General features: G+C 50.8%; 1 protein-coding gene across 5 annotated transcripts in view; it reads left to right on the forward strand.

The window, feature by feature from the left end:
- Nucleotides 1–18,472, forward strand: part of MTMR14 (myotubularin related protein 14) — a 44,858-nt gene that overhangs the window by 20,539 nt on the left and 5,847 nt on the right. For 4 of the 5 annotated variants that reach the window (XM_007075498.3, XM_007075499.3, XM_042979479.1 and 1 more), the window contains exons 8-17: nucleotides 1,155–1,225; nucleotides 2,030–2,104; nucleotides 6,637–6,703; nucleotides 7,968–8,053; nucleotides 8,335–8,411; nucleotides 8,675–8,711; nucleotides 11,405–11,475; nucleotides 12,234–12,292; nucleotides 12,466–12,604; nucleotides 13,364–13,540. In XM_007075498.3, the coding sequence (XP_007075560.1) occupies nucleotides 1,155–1,225; nucleotides 2,030–2,104; nucleotides 6,637–6,703; nucleotides 7,968–8,053; nucleotides 8,335–8,411; nucleotides 8,675–8,711; nucleotides 11,405–11,475; nucleotides 12,234–12,292; nucleotides 12,466–12,604; nucleotides 13,364–13,540 (859 nt within the window). The remainder of the gene's footprint in view (nucleotides 1–1,154; nucleotides 1,226–2,029; nucleotides 2,105–6,636; nucleotides 6,704–7,967; nucleotides 8,054–8,334; nucleotides 8,412–8,674; nucleotides 8,712–11,404; nucleotides 11,476–12,233; nucleotides 12,293–12,465; nucleotides 12,605–13,363; nucleotides 13,541–18,472) is intronic. The other variant, XM_007075504.3, reaches the window with a different exon arrangement.

The following is an 18,472-nucleotide window of genomic DNA, read 5'->3' on the forward strand; positions in this document are numbered from 1 at the left end:
AACTTGGCCCAAGAGTAGCTGGGGAAGTTCCATGTGAGTTTTTTTGGCCTGTGGCCACCTCCACACAATTCAGACAACTGTTGGATTGCCTTTGGGGACCTCAGCAGACTTGCACCTGTGGCCGGAGGCGTGTGTGCTCCAGAGTTTGTATTGGTTCTGGTTGAGGAAGTGAGAATTACTTCAAGAAGCTACCTCAGAGTGCCTTCTCCCACTCTTGTGGCTTGGAGCCACAGCAGCCCCAGAATGCTTACTGTGCCGTGGCATACAAGCAAGCCTCATTCTCTGTGAGCCAAGCAGTTGAGTATAAGCTGCAGGGCTGGCACTGTGGGCTCTTCTCACAGTAGCATAGTCATAATAACAGTGCGCTGTCATCTGAAAGCCATTCGCACCAGTGCTTCCTAGGTGTTTTATATATATTGTTTCATTTCATCTCGAACCATTATACAAATGAAAAAATCAAGGCTGTTTGCAGTCACAGAGCTGAGTGAAAGGCTGAGATTTGAAACTGAGAATGTTGCTGAAGCCCTTTCTCTCCACTGTTCCTCTCTATATTCCTGAGGGCCTACCCTGGCGTGGTTTCTTTCAATTTCTCTAGAGAACGATTCAGAAAAGTACCTCTTGGCCAGGTTTGTTGGAAATGGAAATGTCTCGTGAGTACCTGTCATGTTTCAGGCACTGTCCGTGGTCTTTTCCAGTATGTCCCTGGAGGCCTGTGATGTCAGTGTTAGAGAGAGTGACCCTCAGTAACTAGATAAGTGACTGCAGAAAGTGCTGCCAGCACTCAGATTATAAGCCAAGCTTTGTTTGCCGGCTGTTGGCGCTTCAGGGACATGTAGGACAAAGGGACCTAGAAGTAGGGAGAAGTGACCAATAACCACGGAGCCCAGATGGAGAGAGATACAAAGAGGTGTGCAGGCAGGCAGTACCTCATCAGGAAGGCTTGTAGTCAGAAACCAAAGGAGTACTGGAGACTCATTCCCTAGCTGTCACCTGCCCGTGCTAGTCCCCACGCGTATCAGCTGTGGCCTCAGATGGGGCTCACCAGCACGGAGAAGTGTGTAAGCTGGTGGTCACCTTGGTCCTTCAGCACTCAGGGGCCTCTCAGGAAACTGGATTAGCAAGGGTAATATCTTAACTCTGCCCTTCTTTTCCAGGCTGTGAATTTTTCAAGGAATATAAGGATCGAGATTACATGGCTGAAGGGCTCATTTTTAACTGGAAGCAGGTATGAGAAGTAACATTTATCAACTTAACATTTTTTTAAATGTTTATTTATTTTGAGAGCACAGGGGAGGGGCAGAAGAAAAGAATCAAAAGCACAGAGCCCAATGTAGGGCGCCATCTCATGAACTTTGAGATCATGACCTGAGCTGAAACCCAAGAGTCAGTTACTCAACCGACTGAGCCACTCAGGCGCCCCGGTCTTAACATCTCTTTGCAAAGGGAGACTTGGAGAACAGCTTGCAGTCTTTTTGGAGAAAACAACTACCCTTTTCCTTTTTCTTCTCTTCCATGGATGAGTATCATTATTTTCCCTCCCTCTTTTCTTTGTATGTATATGTTTATATATATACATATTTTCATATATACTTTCATATATTTTTTTATATGTACTTTCCTGTCCCCCTGTAATTTGTTTCTTCAAAGGATTTTTCAGGGACAAAATAGGAAATCTCTTTCCTGTCTGTTCCACCATCTGTGTAAAAAGTGGGACCAGCATTCTCTTCCTTTCCCAGTCAGCGGGAGCAGGCCACAGGAGGCTGCTGGATGCTGAATACAGATTCACATGTCTGTCTCAGCAGCAGACACTAGAATGGCCCACTGAAAAGCTCCACTTGGAAGCACTAATCTGGTCCCTTTGATTTTAAAACTGTCACTTGCTGGGTAGCATAGGCATCTGGCCTGGAGAAGGCAAGCACTGTGGAAGGCCAGACTCTGGTAGACACAGCTTCAGGGCCATGACCTTCCCTGTCACCATGGCTTCTTCTGGTGGCCGGCCTGCATCTCACAGGTGTCTTTCTGTCCCCAGGACTACGTCGATGCCCCACTGAGCATCCCCGATTTCCTGACTTGCTCTCTGAACATTGACTGGAGCCAGTATCAGGTGAGGGGTCCAACTCGAGCAGGGTGGGATAGGGGAGGGGTACAGGGGGGCCCTGGTACTGGCCCCAGAAGTCCTTCACGCAGATACCAGAAGGTCTGACTCGTGCCCTCTGACTTCTCACAGCCTGGGAGAGAAGGAACTGATTATCCATTTAACTCTCTCCTGATTTGCTCTTGGCCCAGAAAATCAAAGCTTTCTGATCATGACTCACTCAAAGATGTACATCCACCAGCAGGTTCTGTTTCCAGAGGACCTCATGGAGTCTGCTTTTCCAGCTCTGGTCTTTAGCGACTGTTTTTCATTTTTCCTTTTAAATGCATGTTCTGCCAGAGGAAGTGCAGAGCTGTCTGACCTCGTTTGATTATAGAAACTTTAAAATTATTTCCATTGTGCTGTCTCCCCTCTCACCATGGATGGAGCCCCAGTCTCCATGGATCCCTCTCTCTACGATGTTTAGCCCACTGTAGAAGCCCCAAAGGCCATCAGCAGTGTCCTTGCCACTTGCTTCAGCCGAGACCACTATCCTTGCTCTTGCCACTGCCTTCCCTGCGTCTGTTCCTTCTACCTGGCTGCCACTTCGTCACCTCCTCTTATCTGGATGACATAGTGCCTTTAGGATTCTGCTCCAGTGTCTACTCCAGGAAGACTTCCCTGATGTACCTCCTCTCCCCTCTCCCCAGAGGGTTGGATGCCTGTATCTGCATCCCCTTTTACCCTGAATATGTCTGTCATGGAATTTTCCACTGAGCTGTAGTCACCGATTTAGAGATCTGCTTCTCCATCTCCAATAGACTGAGCTTCAGGAGGATGGGAAGCCATAGCTTGTGCATCCCCAGCACAGAAACTGGCGTGAAGCCTAGAGCCGGAAAGGCCAAGCCAGTGAATACCCAGAAAACATTCTGTTTCCCTCCCTTTTTTCTGTGCTCCCAGGTCTGGCCAGTTCCCTTCCAGCCTTCAGATCTCCCTCTGTCTGAGAGGCCCAGCTCACCTGGTAGGGAACTGTGTACTCCCATATCACTGTGGGCTCTGTTGTCCTAGACAGACTGAGTGGCCAAAGGAACCCGCACGTTTCCTTCTAAATTTGTTGTATGCAGAGGTGCCGGATAGGCCCTACCCCGGGCCACCCTTACTCTCTTTTCTGGCACTGTTGTTTCTCCTTGGGCACAAACTGGGTCTGTTGAACTACTTACTTAAACAAATAAGGTGCGAATGTACGGGTTTGATGTGTTGATACTGCCAGGGGTGTATGTCTGTTCAAGAAGGAGTCCTGTGCATCTGAGGAGGAGCTCTGCTTAGTAGGTGGAGGCATTGGATCCAGGCTGCAGCTCACCCGGCCCTTCTCTCACCGCTTCGTGGCTTTGAGCAAGTGGCCTCACTGTCCTCTACAAGTGGAGCTGACAGCGCCTGTTTCAGAGTTGTGGCGAGGTTCAAGTATGATCACAGTGTGAAAGTGGCCTCTTAACTGAAATGCCAGACCAACTTTAATGATGATAATTAAGAAGTAGGCTGCTAGCTTGTTAACTCGAGAGAGTGAACACTAATAAAATCCTGGGCACAAAAAGTAGACGGGCAGGGCATTTTCCCGCGATGCCTGCCTCTCCAGTATTGCTCAGACCCAGAGTCTCACTGGCCCTCCTACCATCCTCTTCCTCAGTCCACATGTAGGCTCTGCCCTGTCTGCCCCTTCAGCACGAGTGTCAGGACTCCCTGTTACTCCTCCTTACCTCCCCAGGTGATCTTGTCTGCCATCCACTCTGTTACCCCCTGCTAGGTCACCACGCCCGGAACTCTGGGCCAGGCCTTTCTTGGGGATCCACACCTATATCACCTCTTACAAGTGTCCTTTCAGGCAATACCCTAAACTCAGGATTCCTGAAATGGAATTGGCCACAACCGACAGCATCCCCCGGCCGTCCACCACTTACCCAGATACTCAAAGTTGAAACTTGGGGGTTTTTCCTCCCACCTCCAATGCCAGGGTCATCGGTTCTATAAATCTCTGCCCCTGGTGAAACTCTCCAGACCTTGCCTCCATCTGTTGTACCACTAAGCCTAGTCTAGGCCCCGTCATCTCCTGGCATCTCGCATCTGAGTGGGGCCACCCTGAGGCGGGACTAGAAATCGTGAACGTAAAGCACTTGAGTAGGGCCTGGCAGATAGCAGTACTCAAATGACGGTCAAAGGTCATTATTGTCACCCCTTCCTTAGAATGTGCCACTGACTTTCCCATTTTCCTCAGAGTACAGTCCAGTGACCCTTATGTGGGCTGCTCAGCTCCACACAGTTCAGCCTCGTTCTGGTGACTAGCCGTCCTCTCCCTCTTCTCCTCCAGTCACACTGGCCTCCTTTTAGCCCCTTAGAGAAGAGTGTTCTCCTGGTTTGCACATGCTGTTCCCTCTGCCAGAAACACTTGTCTCCTTTCCCTTCCCTCTTATATGGATGTCACCACCTTCAGGAAACTTCCCTCCTGATCCCCATGGATCATGCTACGCTCAACCTGCTGGCTGGTTACATGGTCCTGCAGGATCCTACAGGTGCCTTTTAGTCAGCACACTGGCGGCAGTTCTCCTTGTCTTCCCTCTCCTGTAGCCCTGTTAGGGCCCAGGCCATCATGGACCCTGCTGTTTGCCAGGGAGAGGCCCTCAGTTCATGTTCACAAGTGTGGGAACACTTCTGGCAGTACATGTTTTGGTGTTGCTGCCCTCCACATAACCAGATTGAATTCCTTAGAGGTGTGCTCATTGTTTCTGGGCCGCAAGGCCCCTTCCAGTGCCTGCTTCTCCTCAAGCTGGAGCCTGACCATGAATAGAGAGGTAACATTCTACTCCTCATCCCAAAGCACTAAGCCTTGAAGATGCAAAGGATTCCAAAACGGCCTCCACCCTCACTAGGCTCAGTCTAGGAAAAGAGGCAAAACATAATCGTCACCTGGGCAGCAGAGGTATTGATCTATGGCTACTGAAGACTCAATAGAACATAACGGGCGTGGGCTTTTGAAGGATGAGTACGAGTTTGCCAGCCATGGGGAAGAGTACTCCAAGCATAGACACATAAGCAGTGGCATGGTGCTCCGCTCTATCCCCACAGACTTTTTCATGGAGCGCTTAGGAAGAGAGTCCCCGTAGTATATAGCACGTGACTGCAAAGGTGACTCTCCCAGTCTGGCAGGGCTGGGTTCTGCCCCAGCTCAGATTAGCTGTAGGACTTTGGGCCTCTACCAACCCAGAGGCCCCCCCCGCCCCCCAGCCTCTGGTTCCTACCCCAGCACTGGGCACAGTGAATCTGCTGCCTCTCCCTGGTCATTGGTATCCCCTTCCGGTAGCCACCATAGTTACCGGACCTCTGCAGGCTACAGCCCTGGGTCACTTCCTGCCTTCTGGCTGCTGCAGTCTTCCCTGGCTTACCTGACCTCCCCGGACTTTGTGCTGTCACATAGCTCCTGCCTCCTCCCTTCCCCCTCCTGCTTTTCCTCACCCACAAGAATCAACAGCTCAGAGGAAGTCTGTTGGCGATGGTGTGTATGACAGGTTGAGCCAGATGAGTGACAAGACCCCTGTGCTACTACGGGTAGCAACTTTATTAGTGCAGTGCTGCAAGCGACCGTCTCAAGAGCTGCTGAAAGTGGGTCAGAGCTCTCCAGGGGCTGTGGAGGGTCAGGTAAATGAGCCTGTTTTAAATTCCTGGGAAAACCATTATGGTTACAGGTGCCATGTTCACCCTCCCCCAGGAAGTGCTTTCTCACTGGCACTTGCTGCCCTCTCCACACAGCCCCAGAACAATGATACGTAGTTGTGTTAGGAGGCTTCCCCCAGCTAGGGGAGCGGGCACTCAGAATCTGGTCAGGCCCTCCCATGGAATTCCAGATTCCAGTAGACTGTTTCTCAGAGCGTCTGGTCTGGACCTTTTGCTTGGGCTAGAACAGAAGTTCCCATCTCTTTGCAGTTTTTCTTATATTTCATCTCCCACCTCATGGACCTCCTGTATTAAAAGATCTTGTCTGCCAAACAGACTATACTTATTATTTATCAAAGGACAGAGTTTGCAGTGAATAGCAGTAAAACATGAAAGCTACATGGTCGATGAGACGGTTGATATTTTCTCTGATGTGATCATGGGTGAAAGAATGGCTCTTTGCATTTGGCAGCAGTGATCGTAGGCTCAGGCTCTTTGTTTGCTGCCACCAACTCCGTGGACAGCCGTGCTGGGAGCCCAGGGCTTAGAGGAGGCTAACGTGTAGCTGCTGCTGGGTGTGGGGCTGTGAGTTGCCCAGGCCCCTGCGTGGCTTCCCATCCCTCACCATCACATCGTGTTAGAGCACAGGGTGATGGTGGCCCACAGGGTAAGGGTGCAGGGAGAGAGCTCTTGGAGTGGGGAGTGAAATGTCAGATTATCTGGGATTTAGGGCCTGTGGACAGTGACCAAGATCCTGGGTCTTGTTGCCTCAGGATAACTGTTGGATTTTATTTTTTAAATCCGTTGAATTCCCTGAGTTAAATATCAATACCAAGAGACCTTTTATCATTCTTCAACAGAGTTGGGACCTGGTGCAACAAACACAAAACTACCTGAAACTGCTGCTTTCCATAATTAACAGCGACGGTGAGTCTGCCTCTGTGTGAACTCTCAAGCCATTGGACCTTCTGGGTATTCCCAGGTCATGATACTGTGAACATGTTTGTTGGGGTCACACACCTACCTTTTGCTTTATGGGAAAAGGATTTGGGGATTCCCCTGTCCATTGGCATCTTTGTTCCTCTTTCTCAAAACCTTAGAAAACTACATTGTGCACTCCTTACCATCTGAACTACACACAGTGTTTCTACACTAAGGGCAGCTGACCTTTGATCATCAGTGTTGTGTGTGGTGTCAGAAATGCCTCTTCTAATTCAGAAAGATGAGAGAAAAATCAGTCCTGGTTTCTTACTGGGCACACACAAAAGTCCCTAGAGGGCCTGTTCTCCAGATGGTACTCCAGGCGGCTTGGCTGTTGTGATTGGTTGGGTCTGTCATGCTCAGTGTCTCTAGGGTGGGCTGGTGGACTCATTGATACCAGTCAAGACTTCTGTGGGGTTGCTCTTGCTCAAACAAGTAAAAACGTGTTAGCTTATATAACCAAGAAAGCCCCACAGCAGAGCCAGGTGCCTAAGAAATGTCACAAAGAATCTCCTTGTTTCTCAAACCCACTCTCCTTGTTTCTGGTTAGCTTCATGGCTGGCACCCATTCTTGACTTGTATCCTGCCATCTTATCTCCCCTGAAGAGAGAGTGAGCCTCTGTCCCAGAGCTCATGCTCATTGGCCCAGTTTGGGTCAAGTGCCCATCCTTGAACCAGTCACTGTGGCCAGGTGTACAAAAAAGTCATACCAGCCTCTGGAATTAGGCAGTGGTTCTCTACCTGGGCAGTACTGCCCCTCAAGGGGACCTCTGGAGAGGTGGCTGTTGTAGGAATTGGAGAAAGCCTGCTAGCATTTAGTGGGTCCTTAGCCAAGGATCCCAAATGTCCTGTAGTTCCTGGGAAAGCCCTGCACAGTGAAGAATTGTCTTCCCCCAGAGTAACTGTAGGGCCCCAGGTGGGGAGTTGCAGACCAGCCTCACCTAAAAGACCTGCTTGGGCAGCATTGCTTTCTAAGAAGTACCTAGAAAGATAGCCATAAGAAAGAAGAAATGCTGTGTACAGAGACAAGTGCCTATCACCCACCCCTTTCCAGAACTAGGTTGGAGACGAATCTTGGAGAGGCCCACCAGGAAGAAGGAGAGTAGGGCTAGCCTGGCTTTCTGACACCAGGCCAGGGCGGGAGCATGTCCCCTACTCATCCACTCGTGTGCTTTTCTTCTGGGCCTCCTGTTGTGTGGTTCCTGAGTAGATGACAGCGGGCTGCTGGTACACTGTATCTCGGGCTGGGACCGGACACCACTCTTCATCTCTCTCCTGCGCCTTTCCTTGTGGGCTGTGAGTATGGATGGGCTGGGCTGTGGAGTCAGGGAGCTTTCAGAGGCCATCTACCAAGATCTACCCTTTGGGAGAATTAGGACTGTCTCCAGAAAATTGAGATTTGGAGTGAGGGACCCCAAGTGTTGAGAGCAAGTGCCGGGTTCAACACTGTTCTTGGGGCTTTGGGGCAGCCTGGTTGTCACTGCGTCTGTGGTTGCAGTTCAGCTTCTGAGACAAGGAGGGGGCTTTATCGTGGGGGTCACCTTTCTAAACTTGGCAGTCTCTCTGGTTTCTTCCAGGATGGGCTTATCCACACATCCCTAAAGCCTGCTGAGATCCTCTACCTGACTGTGGCCTACGACTGGTTCCTCTTCGGGTAAGCCTTTGGGGAATGTCAGGTTGTTGGGTGGGGGCAGTGCCTTGGGAACTGCGTTTCCAAGTGTATTTGGGTGTGGTGGCTTGTGTGACAGGGCTAGAGGTGAAGACACTCCCTCCTCTTTGGGGAAGCCTGAAGGTGCTTGTTAGGCCCCACCTGAGGTTGTAGTGCCAAAACCAGGGTCTCCCCACTGTGACTCCAGTCCCCCTTTGACTTCCTGTCATGGCGCTGCTCTCTTTGACCTCCTCACCTTCTTGTTTCAGGCACATGTTGGTAGATCGGCTCAGCAAAGGAGAGGAGGTGGGTACTATGAGTAAACACCTGGGCCCTGAGACCATTAGCATGACTTCTGTTTGGTGTCCGCACAGAGGGAGCAGTTCCTTGCTCCATTGTGTAGGGATCGGGCAGCACAGCCCGAAAAGCACCAGCACTATAGCCCCAGTCCTGACCCTCTGTTCTTCTCCCTGAGGTAGAGATAAGACATTTGCCCACATGGCTGCAATCACCTCATCTGTCAGTTCTCTTCCCCTTGCTTTTGCTGCCATTTTTCTTATGGGTGACCTTGTTTTCTGCACTCAGTTATGGAACCAAGTTACAAGCTTTTCCTTGGCCCCTCAGCCCTACAGCTACAACCCAGAGGCTCTTTCCTGTCTCTTTTCCTCATCACACCCACTCAGCAGCTTTGAAGCCCCAGGGCCAGCCGACTAAGCAGAGTCTTGGCCAACTGCTCACCACCACCCTAGGCCCAGACCAGGCACAGCCAGCAGGGCTCCAGAGTTCCCTTACTCTCTGGGTGCCGTCCCTTCTTTCCCTCTCTGTCGTCTCCACACCCCATCCTTTTCTGCTTTTTGCAGTCTTTGCCTCTTTGGTGGGCTTGTTTTTCAGCCTGTTTGCCCAGCGCATAGACCAGGAGTCAGACCCGAGTTTGAACCCTGGTTTTCCCACCTATTACCTGGTGACCTTGAGTAATGTGATTAACCTTGGGTCTCCTGGTGTTAATTGTGCTGCCTCACAAAGAGAATGAGTCTAGGTGCCCAGTGTGGGAGCTGTCACACAGCGTTAGCGCTTTCTTTTCTGCCCCCTGTCCACCCACCCCCCTTTTCCTGAAACGTCTTTCTCACCCTCCTGAGGCTGCCTTCTTTCCAAGCATCTTATCTTGTGCCTCCTCCTTTTGTTCCTCCCTCTCAGCGGCTTCTCTCCCCTTCCAGATCTCTTCTGAGTGCTTATCGCATCTGCCAGGGCTGCAGAGCTCATAAGCCTGTTCCTCAGAGGCCTCCGTGAACTCTGTCAGAGGCGGTGACTTTGACATTGAAATTGGCACATAAAGCCCCTTTGCAGCCTGTCATTTTGAGACTCACTGGTGCTCCAGAGCATTCTGCACACCACACCATCTCCCTTACCCCCAAGGGAAGGCAGATTCTGCCTTCAGAAACTGGACAGTGGATGAGGCTGAGCCCAGCAGGGTCTGGATTCAGACCCTGGCCATCTCTCAGCATAAACAAGAGGGTCTTCTCAGCTGGGAGGGTCAGTTTTCAGGGTGTGGGCTTTTTTTTTTTTTTTTTTAAATGTTTTAACATTTATTCATTTTTGAGAGAGCATGAGTGGAGGAGGGGCAAAGAGAGAGGGAGACACAGAATCTGAAGGAGGCTCCAGGCTCCAAGCTGCAGCACAGAGCCCGATGTGGGGCTCAAACTCATGGACCGTGAAATCATGACCTGAGCTGAAGTCAGATGCTCAACCAACTGAGCCACCCAAGCATGCCTGGGCTTTTCCTTAACCCCAACCAGACACTCCAGACACTGATGCTTTAAAACAAACAAAAAACAAAACCTAGGGGCCTCTTAAATAGCACTCTGTCCTTGTCTCCAGCCCTCGAGGTTCACAGCGTACTGGCATATTAAAGACTTTAAAGAGTCTGTGGTGAAGACACCTATTTAATTTTATGTAACACACATTTTCATACTGACCCCACCTGGGTACCTGCCCTCCCTTTTTGGTGGTGGGGGTGGGGGTTGTTTGTTTCAGGAAATCGTCTGGGGTTCTGGGATAGTGTGTGGGTGTTTATCTGAGTGAGGGTTTGATGGGCCACACCTTTCGGAGTCACTGTGGAGTTTATTTAAAAAGTGCAGAGACTGCCTTTTTTTAAACATTTGTTTATTTTGAGAGAGAGCGCACATACGCATGCAAGCAGAGGGGAGGGGCAGAGAGAGGGAGAGAGAGAATCCCAAGCAGGCTCTGCACTGTCACCTCAGGGCAGAGCCTGACAAGGGGCTCGAACTCATGAACCGTGAGATCAGGACCTGAGTGGAAATCAAGAGTCAGCTGCTCAACCGACTGAGCCACCTAGGCTCCCCGCCCCCAGAGACTGCCTTTGTGCACTTCATGGAGGCCCATTTGACTAGGGCACTGGCTGGAAAGGAAGAGAGAGAATTTGCCCAGAGTGGTGGGGATGCAGCTAGAGGTCAGAAGCTCTTCCTGCCTGTGCCCATCTCAGATTCTGAGCCAGATCATGGCTGTCCCTGAACCCTGGTCGTTTTGAACTACTATATCTGGGTATTTCCCCTACAAAATCTGATCCCTTTCCCTTCCATTATGTTCCCACGGTGTCCATTAATCTCACCCCCAAATAATCTCTCTCCCAGCTGTTCTTCCTGGTTAGCCTCTCTCCTTGGGATTCTTAGAAGAGGCTGAGGGGGAAAGCTGCCATTCTCTTTATCCTTTTCAGTAGCTTGAGAACATGCATGTTGAATTTGAAGGTGGTTGGAAAACTCCGTGGCTTACCCATGTATGAAACCTTCCTTGGCTCCGCCCAGGCACATCTGCCCGGTCTGCTAAGCCCTTTCCCACCTGTACTGTTTATAGAGCAGAGTATCCATCAGGGTCCCCGAGGCAGGGCTGTTAACTGTCAGCAGGCTGACCAGGTGGCTGGCTGCTAGATTCTCTTCCTTGGAGAAAGCTGTCTTCTCATGTGTATTGCTTTTTGGTTTCTTCAGATTTTCTTCTTCTGCTTCAATTTTTTGAAGCATATCATCTCTGAGGAGTTCTCTGCTCTGAAGACACAGAGGTGAGGAGAAGGCTTTTCTCTCACTCTGGGCAGGGCGCTCTGGGAAGGACCATTCTGGGAAGGGTAGGCAGGGTCTCACTCACTGTCTTAGCCTTGCCTGGCTTCCCTGCCTGCTTGGCAAGCTGACCTCTGAGGCCAGGGTAGAGATCCCTGGTGACATCTAGTCAGGGAAGAGGCTCTTCTGCCTGTGAGGCAGGGCTGGGGTCTGCCTGCAGTTATACTAGCAGAAGGGCTTTCGGACCAAGGAGTGGTCTCTGGTGACTAAGCAGGGCACACTGCTGCAGGGAAAAGCCAGCCGAAGCACAGGAGGACTCCCGACACTCCAGTCTCTGGCTGAGGCAAATTCTTCTGCCTGCCCTTCCCTGGGCTGCTGCAGCGGTGTGTCTGTGTCGCTGTGCAGCCCACCATCGTGGAACAATCTGCCTCCAGCCTGGGAAGCACAGGAGTCTTGTCTGGCAGTTGCCTTACGACCTCTGTGAGAGTTGGTATCTTTTCTGAATTCACTTGCCTTCCAAATCCAAGCTCCTAGGTGTGTTGGACCAGATTGAACTCTGGGGGGCCAAGGTGAAAGGAAGGAGTCAGACTTTGCTGGCCTCTCAGAAGTGGCCTGATGTTTTGCAACACTCTAGGTAGGACATGTCTCATTGAGTTGTCAGTGAGTTGGAGCTTCTTTCCCGGGCAAACAGCATGCCGGGCATGGGGACGACAAAAGAGCCCCCGGCCCCGAATGTAATTCACTATTCTGTTTCTGTTTATAGGAGGAAGAGTTTACCAGCCCGGGACGCAGGCTTCACTCTGGAAGATATCTGTATGCTGAGTGAGTTACAGGCCCCAGCAGGTTTCCCTTCCTCTGTGCATATTTCTTAGTATAGACCACACAGGAACTGTTTGTTCTAGAAACTTCTCTTTCCAGCTGTATGGTATGGAAGAAGTGGGGGACCAGTAGTGTGAGAAGATAATGTGCTGACTGATGGCACTTGCTTCTTTCAGGACGAAAGGACCGTGGCAGCACCACCAGCCTTGGCAGTGACTTCTCTCTGGTCATGGAGAGCTCCCCAGGAGCCGCCGGGAGTTTCACCTATGAGGCCGTGGAGCTGGTCCCTGCAGGAGCACAGACTCAGGCAGCTTGGTGAGGGGCCAGGCTGGAACTAAGCTTGCTCACAGCTGTGGCCCAGGGCCACCAGCTCCAGGGAGCCCCAAGAACAAAAGGGACCCCCGACAGTAGGGCTGAGAGCACAGCTCCCTGTCCTGCTGTCTCTCCTGGACCTCAGAGGCCAGCCATCTGGTTGGTGAGGGGCACTGTCCGTGGTGGCCCAGGAACATAAAGGACTGGGGCTCTCTGTGAGATGAAGAAAGAAGCTGCCGGGCTGGGCAGACAGGGTGGGGTGAGGGGAGGCTGGTGTTAAGAAGACTCCCTGGAGGAGCTCCCTTGTATCATTTGCCTGGGAGGTTGCAGGTGGGGGTGGGGTGGGGGGGGGGGAGACAAGTAGAGAAAAGAAGAAAATGAGAAGGGACTACAAAATGATGATTGGGAATTGGGGACTTGTTGGAGGGTAAACTCCTCTGAGAATCTGATGACTCTGTCTCTAGACAAATGACTCAAAATTTTGCATAACATTTGGAAGGAGGGGCAGTTTCTGAGCTATTAGTTACAAATCTAGCATGTGCTCTGAGGCCAGTAGGCCAGCATTATTTGGATGTCACAGTCCCTCTGAAGACCCAGCTCTTGCTGCCCATAGCCAAGCCTGAGGGAATACTAACGTATACTCATTCTTATGTGGCATTTTCCCAGTAGAAGGAAGGACCGGGCCCTGAGATATGGTAAAAGTGGGCAGAGGGCTTGCCTGGGGTGGCCCCTTGGCCAACAGCCCTACTCTTTCTACTGCAGGAGGAAGAGCCACTCATCCTCTCCACAGAGTGTGCTCTGGAACCGGTCACAGCCCTCAGAGGACCGCCTACCTTCCCACCAGGGGCTGGGGGAAGCCAAGTCTTCCAGCTCCTCATCCTCGAACCATTCTGACTTTTTCAGGATGGGTAGCAGTCCCCTGGAGGTCCCCAAACCCAGGTGAGGAGCTCCAAAGCCCCTAATGGTGGAGGTAGTTAGCCCTCCCCTCTTAATAAGCCTGGAGAGTGGGGTTTCAGCCCCTGAGCTGGTGTCTCAGGTCGTTCCTTGGCATGCAGCCTGGTCAGCAGTGTACCCAGGAGGCCAGAGGGGTTGGCCAGGCTTGCAGGCCCACCCCTATTTGGAGGATGTGTTAGTGTTTGGGTAAGAGCTAGTCTGCAGCACCAATTGAAGACTCCTTCCCAGAGCCCTGGCAGATAGGGAATCCAGAAGCTGTACTGGTTACAGTGTGATGAGCAGGGGGTTAGGGCTGCCTCCACCTATTGCCTTTGGCAGGTCTCAGCCCCTGGGCCCTATTCTGTTTCAAGAGATGGACCCAGATCCTCAAAGTCCTTTTTGGTCCTCATATTCCATGTCTGAGTTGGAGGGGCGGTGAGGAGAATAGACAGTAGTGAGCTAGGCTAGATGTGTGTGGCTCCGGTGAACCTTGGGAGACTCTACATCTGAGAAGTGCTCAGCCAGATGTACAAGTGTGGCTGGAGCATGCTGCAGAAATAATGTTTCCTATAAGAGGTTGAAGCTGAGCACTGGGTAGGTAGGGGCTTAGGATTGAGGGATGGCCTGGCACTTGGGGAAAGCATTTCCTAGCATTGCCATGTTTTCCATGTCATACACAGAGGGAAAGGATCCTGTGAGTTGCTTTGTTCTCTAAAGTCTTGAGAATGTCTGGCCCTTCTGGAGAGAACAAAGCAGGGTGTGGCTTAAGAGGTCCTTAAGAAATTCCAAGGAGAAAGGGGCATTTAGCATAAAGAGCATGAACCTTAGAGTCTAGCCCAGATTCGAGCCCAGCTCTGAAATGAACTGCTCCAAAAGTTTCAGGTCTTACCAGCATGCATATTAACAGTAAGGAAACCAAGCCCCAAAGTCACAGGCATGTTACAAGGAAAGACCTGAAATTTCTGGAACCCTCTTCCCATCACCATCCTCTGGTTTTTCTCCTTGGGCAAAGGCAGGCAGTGGAGGAAGGGTGCCCTTCTCCACACAGGCAGAGGAGGTCAGCTGTAGGCTAGTAGGAGCCCCGCAGAGTGCACGGGCCCAAGGAGTCCCCTGTGCTCACTTTTAGAGAACCCAGAGCACTCACATGTCTGCCAGTGCTATAGCTGCATCCACTAAACAAAGATTATAACTCCTTTGACCCCACAGGAGGTTTGGTGAAGGTGGCTGAGCAGAGCGGGTGCTGGGCAGACAAGTCACAGGCCTGTGCGCGTTCTTGTCCTGTGTGCCCGCTGCCATGGCACCCTTGTCTGCACGCCCAGCTTTCCTCAGGCCTGTTCGAGGGCCGCAGTGGCTCTACATAACCCTCGCAGTTCTGGGCTGGAACTCTTACTCACTGTCCCTACCTCCCTTCCTGCCTATGCAGCATTGCTAGACAACTGGGAAAGAGACCAGAAGATTCCTCCTATCCTCTCAGGTCCTGCTCCAGTCTCAACTATCCAGCTGCTAGGGGCTCCCGCTGAGGTGGCACTCCATCACCTCTTCCCACACCCTAGCTTTTTATTACCCCTTCTTCTTGCCAAGAAATCCTACTTCTCAATCTTGTGATAGTTTTCGTCAGCGTCACAGTGGTTTTTGCCTGCACTGGGTGGCTCAGACTCTGAGGGTTGGCCCAGGAGAGCTACAAAGGCCCCTCCCTAAGGAGACCAGAGGGCTGGGGGAGTCCTCTGGCCTCACAGCCCTGTGTGCTTGGCATAGTCGAGACTGGGATAGCTGGGCCAAAGTGGGGCACAAGGCCTTGGAGAGGCGTGGGCAGGGCTGCTTTGAGGTGTTTGGCTCTGCCAGTCTATTCTGGGAATGCCTGCTTGGAGCCCAGCTGGTCTGGCCAGGCAACAAGGTTCTGGACTGGGAGCCTGTTTGCCAGAGGTTTTGAAAGACTAGATTATTCAGATTTGGAGCATTCTAATTATGTATTTCCATTAACATTAAAATTAATTTAGTCTCTTTTATCTTAAAGTGCCTGAGGGATCCTGTCATTAGCTTCCCTGCCTGCCTCTCTTAGGTAACAACAGCCAATCAGCTTTTTAATGCAGCAGGGGGAACTGCATGGAAAGAACCCCTATCTGTGACAGCTGAAATTTCCCTCATGATGTGAATTCTCTGGGTTTCATATGCTCCAAATTCTCTCTTAAAGCAGGATTTTCCTATGAAAAGAGTCAGCGAAGCTTTGTTCACAGTTAAGAAGTAGGTGTTGTGCTGGGAAGAAAGTTCTGTGGGGTGATAATTCTTTCCCAGCCCCAACACTGTACTCCTCTCTGAGAAGACTTGTGGCTCTTTTGCATTATTAGTTGCCATGCAGCAGCTTCTGATTGAGCTGCATTTCTGGACTGTTGTTAAATCTCTCATCAGCTACAGGGCTGGGGGCTGGGAGGAGGCAAGACCACTGCTCTGAGCTCATGTGCCTCCCAAGGTCCTGGTTACTAAATGGCTCAGCCCCATGTGGCCTTGGTCTCTGCTCCTGAGTCAGACATCTTTAGGGGTGGGGGGTTGCTAGCACAGCACTGTCCACGCCTGAGGAGGGATGGTGCCACCACTGAGCCCAGCTTGAAGCCAAGCTGCCTAAAGAGCAGATTAACTTGGCTAAGGGACACCCAGCAGCCTGGTTGAATAGCTAAGTGGAAACATAGGAACCAACTTCTGTTGCCCAGCTAGCTGCTCTTTCCCCATCTTTCACCACATACCAACTGCTCAGTATAACCATTGAGCTCTGTCCTGGGCTGTGTTTAGTGAGGCAGAGAAACCAGATTGCTTTCTGCAACACATAGGGTTCCTGTCTCATGTTTAACATTGTCTTGCATGGGACCATAGCTCCAAACCAAGGATGAGTGGTGAGAGGGCATTGCCAGCTTAAGACCCAGAAAAGGACACTTAGAGCCATTAAAGATTTCTTAGGCTGCTGCAGGAATGCAGTTTCATTCCTTCCATCCTTCCTTTTCTCTCTCTCTCTCTGTGTCTCTGTCTCTCTCTCTGTCTCTCTCTCTCTCTCTCTCTCTCTCTCTCTCACACACACACACACACACACACACACACACACACATACTGATGTTTGTTTAAAGTGTGGGTTGGGGAAAACTGATGCTTCCCCATTCCTGGAAGCATTCAGTTAGGCAGAGGCTCTGGAACCATCATCTGGAGGCTTGAGGGTTGGTAGGGCATAAGTGTAGATTAGAGGTGACATCCAGGCCCTCTCAAAGTTTGGGATTTTAGGTCTTGGCTCAGATAGTCATTCCCTACATGACTTCAGACAGGTCACTTGAGGACTTTGGGCTTCTATTTTTCATCTGTGTAATGAGAGGTTTAGATGGGCAACACTCAGGTTCTTCCTAGCTGTGTACCTTCAAGCCTTCTGCATCAGCATCATTTCAGGTGCTTCCAGAGGCAACTAACAGAAAACCCATCTCGATAGATTTAAACAATAAGGGAAAACTTGGTTCTTATGGAAAAGTCCAGTGGAAAAATGACCTTCCAGTGTAGTCTATTCAAGGCTCCAGCTCCATTTTCTTGTGGTTCTTTACCCTTCCCTTCTTCTACATGCTAGCTCTGCCTTGACAGCTTCCCTAATGGTGAACAGCCACTTCTAGGACACCCTGCTTCCTTTGTCACATCCAGGAATCACAAAAGGGCCTCTTTTCTAATCATGGATCGGAAGCTCTGTGCTTTATTCCAGTTGGAAATGATGTGCCCATGCCTGAACCAATCCCTGAAGTCCCTCCCACCCTTTATCAGGAAGGAAGATCAGTGTATCATGAGGCTGGCTTAGGCTAGTCCCAGCTTTGCCTGCCAGCTGTTTGTAACTTGGAAAAATCACTTCCCTGCTGAGCTCAGTTTTTTCATTCCACCTTTAAAGTTCAAGTAATGATCCTGGCTTACCTAAGTTTGGGTTTAAATTACATAACGGAGGGGCGCCTGGGTGGCTCAGTCTGTTGAGCGTCTGACTTCAGCTCAGGTCATGATCTCGTGGTTTGTGAGTTCGAGCCCCGTGTCGGGCTCTGTGCTGACAGCTCCAGAGCCTGGAGCCTGCTTCAGATTCTGTGTCTCCCTCTCTTTCTGCTCCTCCCCTGCTCACGCTCAGTCTCTCTCTGTCTCTCAATAATAAACGTTAAGGAAAAAAAAATTTTTTAATTAGATAATGGAGCGTAGTATCTAGCACATAGTAAATACTCATCCTTTCCGTAAATGCTCAGTAAACAGTTGTGGTAAAGGACCTGTCCTTATACACATATCTGATGGCATACAGGCCATGTCAGGGCACTAGGCTGCTAGGTAAAAGGCCAGGCCACGCACTCAGGCCAGACCTGTTCATTCTTGCCTCAGCTGTGTGGGTTGGGGCCAGCTCTGCTTGTATGGATATTCTTGTACCTCCTTCCAAAAAGGACTGTCTAAAAGATACCTGCCTGAGTCCTGCCCACACTGGGTGCCTGACAGGAGGTGGGGAAAGATGGGAGGTGGGGAAAGATGGGAGTTGTGGCTCTAGTCTCCTGGGCAGAGACAGGAGCCCTCTGAGCTTCAGGGATGTGGACACATGACCTTGGAAGAATCATTGGCTCCACAGTTCTCCAGTTTGAGAATAGCTTGGCCCCATGTTCCCTCTGGTCCTGTAGGCAGGAGATTGGAAGAGCTAGAACTCAGACTTCTTTTTCTGCTGCTTTGTGCTTGAGTAAAGAACCAGGGCAGAAGAGTGTGGAGTCTTGATAAAGCTGGTTAACATACCTGGGTACTGAGACCGTCTTGAAAGTTTTCCTTTTTATTACTCAGCAGGTGCAGTCACTTGTTCTAGTGACTATTTGCTTTCATCTTTAGGTGTCCCCTCCAGCCAGCTAATCTGGCACTTAAGAGCACCTCTCTGCTTCGCATAGTCCCTTGCTCTTAAACCCAGGAGCT

The sequence above is a fragment of the Panthera tigris genome, chromosome A2, assembly GCF_018350195.1.
Source record: "Panthera tigris isolate Pti1 chromosome A2, P.tigris_Pti1_mat1.1, whole genome shotgun sequence".
NCBI lineage: Eukaryota > Metazoa > Chordata > Mammalia > Carnivora > Felidae > Panthera > Panthera tigris.